The 6,646-nt window shown below is 41.1% G+C and overlaps 1 protein-coding gene across 1 annotated transcript in view; it reads right to left on the bottom strand.

The window, feature by feature from the left end:
- The window catches only part of LOC103081641 (dual specificity mitogen-activated protein kinase kinase 6-like), a 35,364-nt gene that overhangs the window by 640 nt on the left and 28,078 nt on the right, over positions 1–6,646 (bottom strand). The window contains 3 exon segments of the mRNA XM_007449049.1: positions 1–5; positions 7–24; positions 6,093–6,138. The exon segment at positions 1–5 is cut by the window's left edge and continues 640 nt beyond it. Coding sequence (XP_007449111.1) covers positions 1–5; positions 7–24; positions 6,093–6,138 — 69 coding nt within the window.

The raw sequence follows: 6,646 nt of genomic DNA, 5'->3' as shown, positions 1-6,646 counted from the left end.
GTGTAGGGTGAAAAATGGATGTTGCTGGTAGAGAAAAGAAAAATACCTGATATTAATACCTGTCACTGACAATGCATAAGATTACCAAATTAACAGATATGGTTAGTCAACAAATTAAGTACCCCTATCAGGGCTAAACTGGACTCTTCCTAACCCCTCCCAAACCAACTACACATTTAGTGATGCACACTTTCTTTTTTTAATTGGAGTATAATTGCTTTACAATGTTGTGTTAGTTTCTGCTGTACAATGAAGTGAATCAGCTCTATGTATACACATATCCCCTCCCTCTTGGACCTCCCCCCTCCCAATCCCACCCTTCTGGTCGTCACCGAGCACCGAGCTGAGCTCGCTGTGCTCTACGGCAGCTTCCCACTAGCTATGTGTTTTACACGTGCTGGTGTATTTATGTCAGACCGAATCTGCCAGTTCATCCCACCCTCCCCTATGCAAACTTTTTAAAGATATTGCTTAGTGCTGTTCCTCCCATTTTGGTATGTATTTCCATGACAGTGTATCCACTGCTTTAAAGTATACACATGTAACTAGCTATACACATCCATCCCTGGTAAAATACAAGGAACAGCAAAGATGGTCCAAGGCTCCGACTTACAAATAACCCTGTCCCTTACAAAGTAATTTTTAGACAGATACAGTAGTAAAATAATTAGAAATTTCAGAGGCTTATGTACATTCAGTTCTCAAGAAATGGGTGGCAGAGTGAGAAACCAATTTTTAAAATACCAGGAGAGGTGGTTTGGACTGAGACAGTTAACAATGCTACTTTTTAAGCCACATCTACAAGTGATACGTATGTCTCTCCATGACGATTTGATCCACTTGGAAAATAATGTAGCCTGCCCAACTCGTGGTATGGGCAGAGAAAATTCAACTTGGAATTTAAAAACTGAAAAGCAAAAAATGGTCTCTATTCATGCAGCTCCGATTAAGTAAACTTTACATCAGGTCTTGTTCTTTGCTGGGGGAATAAGCACGGTCCAATACAGGAAGCCACACGTTTCAAAACAATTCTGAAGGAAACGAAGCCATTTGCTCTGCAGCAGGGCAGTCCTCCCCAAATTGCTCAATTGTGTTACAGGAAGTGCCTGGCCGTCACACTGGAACCTTACACGTCTAGTTAGAAGTAGATACATCAGTTCACGATCCACAGTTCTCCCAGTGGAGGCAGAACAAACCGCGCAAACCAAAACGACAGTTCCTTCAGGTAGAACCTAGTGCCACATGCCCCCGAGCTAGGAGGGCCCTCTCCCTGATTGTCTGGGGGCATTGTTCTCAAGGACTAGTTGAATAGCCAAATATGAGTATTTTTGCACGGAGACATGTAGATGACTCACTCGGTTTCCCCTGACTTTGAGGATTTTAGTTGACAACTTTCATGTTGCCTAGCTGTAGGTTTTCTAATTATATTTGTTTTAAACCTGACAGCAGAGGGCTGGATGAGTCAGCCCTGTGGGAAACTGAATGCCCACCCGTGGAAGTTTTAGAAAACAATGCAAATGGGAAAGGAACAAAGAAATAGAGCCCCAAAGAAGGTAGGTGGTCACCATTAAGTATCGTGACTGAAAAAAAAAAAAAAGAGGTTTTCTGCCTTTGCCCATCTGAAGATACAGGTTGGGTGCTGCTCCAGAGTTTCATATCCATGGGATTAACTGAAGCTCTAGGTGCTGGGCCCTTCCTCTTGAGCTCCTTGGATAAATAAATAGAAGCATTACTTTTGATTACTAACCACTTACACAGCACACTTACCAAGTGTTTTACCATCATGCTCATTAGCTTTCCTACATCATCTTGACACACAGAGATCATTTTATGTCCTTTAAAGCTTTTTACTATCAAAACAGGACACGTCAAGCCTTGGATTGTCTCAGCGACTGCTTTCAATGCCTGCCAGTCCTGTCCTACCTCTGGTTCTGCTGGTGGTTATTAGCTCAGTGTACGTAGCCCGGGTCTGTGATTGAATTCAATAACCTGACCTGGAGCCTTAAAAAATAAAAAATCCTCAGGCATCTTTCAGTTTATTCTCAGGCTGGGAAAATGCTGTGAGAGCCAGAGGGCAGGGGCAGGGGAAAGCAGGCGGGCATGCGAAAATGGAAAGTGTGGCTCGTCGTCTTGTGTGGGTTTTGAGGCTGTAAAAGGTTGGGAGGGAACCAGTCCCTTCTATAAGCAATCAGCTAAGAATAGCAAGGACAGCAACCAGGAGACAGTGAAGGGGCACCATGGAATCATCCCCAGATGATAGGCCCAGGCTGAGGTTCTCCAAAGAGGGGCCAGGTACAGGGAGGGAGGACTTGAGCGTACTGCCGGGAGCACTGCTGCCATCACCAAGAGTCTCCAGATCCCCTGCAGACACCTCATCCCTCAAGACGATGGTTTTCTCTGTGTTCCGCCATCCCCATTTAACACTGTGATTCAATCTAGGACTTCCCGGGACATTCAGGGAACATAATCACCTCACTGGGCAGTCACCTCGTTTTCATTTCTCGTGGTTATCATCTAGGACAGAGGTCAGCAATCAATGGACCAGCGGCCATGTCTAGCTCACTGCCTATTTCTGAAATAAAGTTTTATTGGAACGCAGCCACACCCTTTTGTTTACCTGTTGAATATGGCAGCTCTCACACCGAAACAACAGAGTCAAGTTGTTGTGACAGCCCACAAAGCCTAAAATATTTACTGTCTAATCCTTGACAAAAACACTGGCTGGTCCCCTACGCCAGAAGAACAATTCCTACCGAGTCATGTTCCCCCATGGACGTTTGAGAGAATAAGCAAATGAAATGATCTTAAAGCATGTCCACTCCTCAAGCCAAACAGGGAGCAAAATATATGGAATTTCTATAAGAGGTACATGTCTGGGTTGGGGCCTTAATTATACTGTTCTTCACCTGGAAAAAAGGAGGTTTTTTTTCCTTTCTACCTCTTCACCAACTCCCACAACCTAAACAATAGCCTCTCAGCATGTGTTTTCCCAAAGCTACAGTCAAAGAGTTTGGACTCAGATTTTCCATTGAAAAACCTCAATTCCACAGAAAGGCAAGGAGCAGTTATGGCCTTAAAAGGCAAGTCCGTTTCCAGGACCACAAAGATGAATGCCATAAAAGGCAGGGAGGGGGGGAGGGGAGAACCACACGATCTTACAACATTAATATGTAGCCCATAATAGACCATAGTGTTAGAATAAATTGGAAAAGTAGAATTCAGCATCAGCTACCAATGGTTATTAAGCTAGGACTCAGCAGTTTTTCTCAAGGGTGTTCCATTGAAACCTCTGATAAGAAGTCCCTTGGAAGGGGGAAAAAAATGTCATGCATTTTAAATCGCCAGACATATACAGAAAATATTCTTTTATCTAAAAAGACTGACAAACAAGGCAACTTTACAATAGGAGTACAGGCTCCATAGGACCCCACAGGAATCGCTCTATGCCTGTTGCCCTTTATGTGAAATTAATTTTAAAATACTCTGGGGGTTGCAGAAGGATACCAAAAAAGAGTAGCCAGGGTTGAAAAGGCCCCTGACTGGCTATTATAAACATAATCAGAGAGGAAATATTTAACCCAAACATGCAGTATGCTAAGATTTTTTCAAGCATTACTCATCTCCTTTTCTGCCTCAATTGCGGGTATTAGTTGAATAAAGCTTAGTTGAATGCTGAGTCCCAGGGGCTGCCTTTTTAAAGAGGACAGAGAAGCCCAAGAAGGATGCCTTGTCTCTTGTCAGACTCTTCCCAGAATTCTTTCACAGTCACCCAGTCGATGCATGGTTCAGACTTAAATCCAAGCTTAGCCAACAGAACTAAAAATCCACGTGATAAGCTGTGACTAACCAGATACGCTTTCGACTTTCCTGACAACTTTCGAATATATATAATAAATACAGTGTTGTCAACTCTAGTCCCCATGCTATATATTCTATCCCCAGAACTTATGCATCTTGTAAATAGAAATCTGTATTCTTTAACCACCTTTATTCAGTCTCCCAACCCACCCACCCCTGGCAACCACCAATCTACTTTCTGTTTCTTTAAGTTCAATTTTTTTAAGATTCCACATTTAAGTTAGATCATACAGTATTTGTTTTTTTCTGTCTGACTTATTTCACTTAGAATAATGTCCTCAGGCTTCACCCGCGTTGTTGTAAATGGCAGGATTTCCTTTTTTAATGCTTGAATAATATTCCATTGTGTGTGTGTGTGTATATATATATATATTTTTTTTTCTTTATCTGTTCATCCATCATTGGGCACTTAGATTGTTTCCACGTCTTGGCTGTTATAAATGCTGCTGCAATGAACATGGGGGTGCAGATATCTCTTCAAGATAGTGATTTCATTTCCTTCAGATATATGCCCAGAAGTGGAATTGTTAATCATAAGATAGTTCTGTCTTTAATTTTGTGTGAGGAACCTCCGTAACTGTTTTCTGTACTGGCTGTACCAGTTTACATTCCCACCAATCTTGTACAAGGACTCCCTTTTCTCTGCATCTTCACCAGTGTTCATCTCTTATCTTTCACACCACTCTAACAAGTGTGAGATGATATCTGACTGTGGTTTTGATGTGTATTTCCTTGATGACTAGTGATACCTTTCCATGTACTTGTTGGAAAAAATCAACAAGTGGGACTACATCAAGCTAAAATGCTTCTGCACGGCAAAGAAACAACAGAATGAAATGGCAATCTGTGGAATGGGAGAAAATATTTGCAAACCATATCTCTGATAAGGGGTTACTATCCAAAATATATAAGGGACTCAAAAAAAAAAAAGGGGGGGGACTTCCCAGGTGGTCCAGTGATTAAGACTCCCCACTTCCACTGCAGGGGGTGCGGGTTCCATCCCTGGTCAGAGAACTAAGATCCTGGCATGCTGCATGGTGCAGCCAAAAAAAAAAAAAAAAAAAAAATACAACTCAATAGCAGAAAACCCCCAAATAATCCAATTTAAAAATGGACAAAGGACCTGACTAGACATTTTTCCAAAGAAGACATACAAATAGGTAACAAGCTATACTTTTCCAGGCTGGAGCCACTTTACCACCCCATTTGTTAAGAGACATCAGGAACCTGTACTTCTGTCACCTGCCCAGAGTTGGTCCTGAACATTGAGCGCTGCTTGTAGGTGGGATGGGATGGGAGCAAGCATTTAACGCCTGCTGAATAACTACGCTCCAGTTAGAAATGGTGCCAAGGTTTGCTCTTATGTCCTTTGCAGCTGTGCACGAACAGAATTCTTCCTTTCCTTGCTAAAATTAAAACCTTAATAATTGAAACACATCGAGGGAGGGATTAACACAAATCAGTAAATAGTCTGAATTTTATATTTCAAAAAATAACATGTCTCTCCCACATTCAACATATTTGTAGATAAGAATTGCCAAGTATAGGTCCCTACTATGTCTATTTAAGAATCATCTGTAACTAGCTTAGAATTGCAGTCTCCATGATTTAAAAGAAACTATTTAAAAACAACAACCCTGAGGTCTTATTTTCACCTTTTTTACGGATAGCGCAAATAATAAACTGTGAATGCTGAGGTGGGATGATTCAAATTAATAAGGCTTTGTCTTACTTTTTCCCACTAAAGTGAAACCAGGAGAAAACAAAGTGATTCTTTCCTCCCTAAACTCCCACCAAAAAGAGGTTCATCCAACGAATCCTAAATATTTTATCAAAAATTGATCAGTCATGTAGCACTTAAGTTTCTCTCATTATTGAAATCCTTTAAATTATGGTTTCCTTCATTTTGTGTTCCTTGGTGACTCCTAATGTCTTTAAAATTTGAAATGTAAATTTCACAGACATAATTTGGTCTATACGATGACAAGTTTTATTATCATGTAAAAAATTGCTAAGACTGGTGACACAGCCTGGTTATACTAAGGACGAGTGTATAAGGACGAGTATAGCACACACGAAAGCCTCAGCTCTTTTTTTCTTAGTTTAACCTCACTTACCAATGTCTCAGTGAATCAGCACTTCCAATACAGCTGCTTGATTATAATTTAGGTGTCAGTCATTTTCCCTGTACTCGCTATTAGTCTGGACACATTTACACCACTAACAATACTCACCATAAGCTCTGGATATGTTGGCCTTTCTTTGGAATTCTTCTTCAAGCTTAAAGAGAAACAGAAGATCACGTTAAAATCTAGAAAAACCATCTGTATTCTCACTAGACTAGGAGTTCAGAACCTGTAGAACACTAAACAGAACCACCTTTAAAAACGTGCTGAAAACATAAGTCTCCCTCCTGACTTTCCTCTTGGGTTCGTCTTACCAGTTATGTTTTAAATCACTCTGGGTGAACCTTAATGGGAAGAATGAGAGAGAGAGAGAGAGAGAGAGAGAGAGAGGAGAGAGAGAGAGAGAGAGAGAGAGAGAGAGAGTGTGTGTGTGTGTGTGTGTGTGTGTGTGTTATGACACTTTACCAATGACATAAAAACCAACATATATCAAAATACATGTCTCCTTTCCTTCAAAACAGCATTTAATCCACCCCCACTTGCAAAGAAATTGACAGGTATTTCTTATATTACATGCATTATCTCCTCACTATCTTCAGTACCTCGTTCTCTTTGCCCCTGGCCCCTTGCATGTATATTTTGCTTTTATCTACTCCCTGCTG

The sequence above is a fragment of the Lipotes vexillifer genome, unplaced genomic scaffold (genome assembly GCF_000442215.2).
Source record: "Lipotes vexillifer unplaced genomic scaffold, Lipotes_vexillifer_v1.1 scaffold1538, whole genome shotgun sequence".
NCBI lineage: Eukaryota > Metazoa > Chordata > Mammalia > Artiodactyla > Lipotidae > Lipotes > Lipotes vexillifer.
The sequence above is the reverse complement of the archived record's forward strand: the minus strand, read 5'-3'. Positions and strand labels throughout refer to the sequence as shown.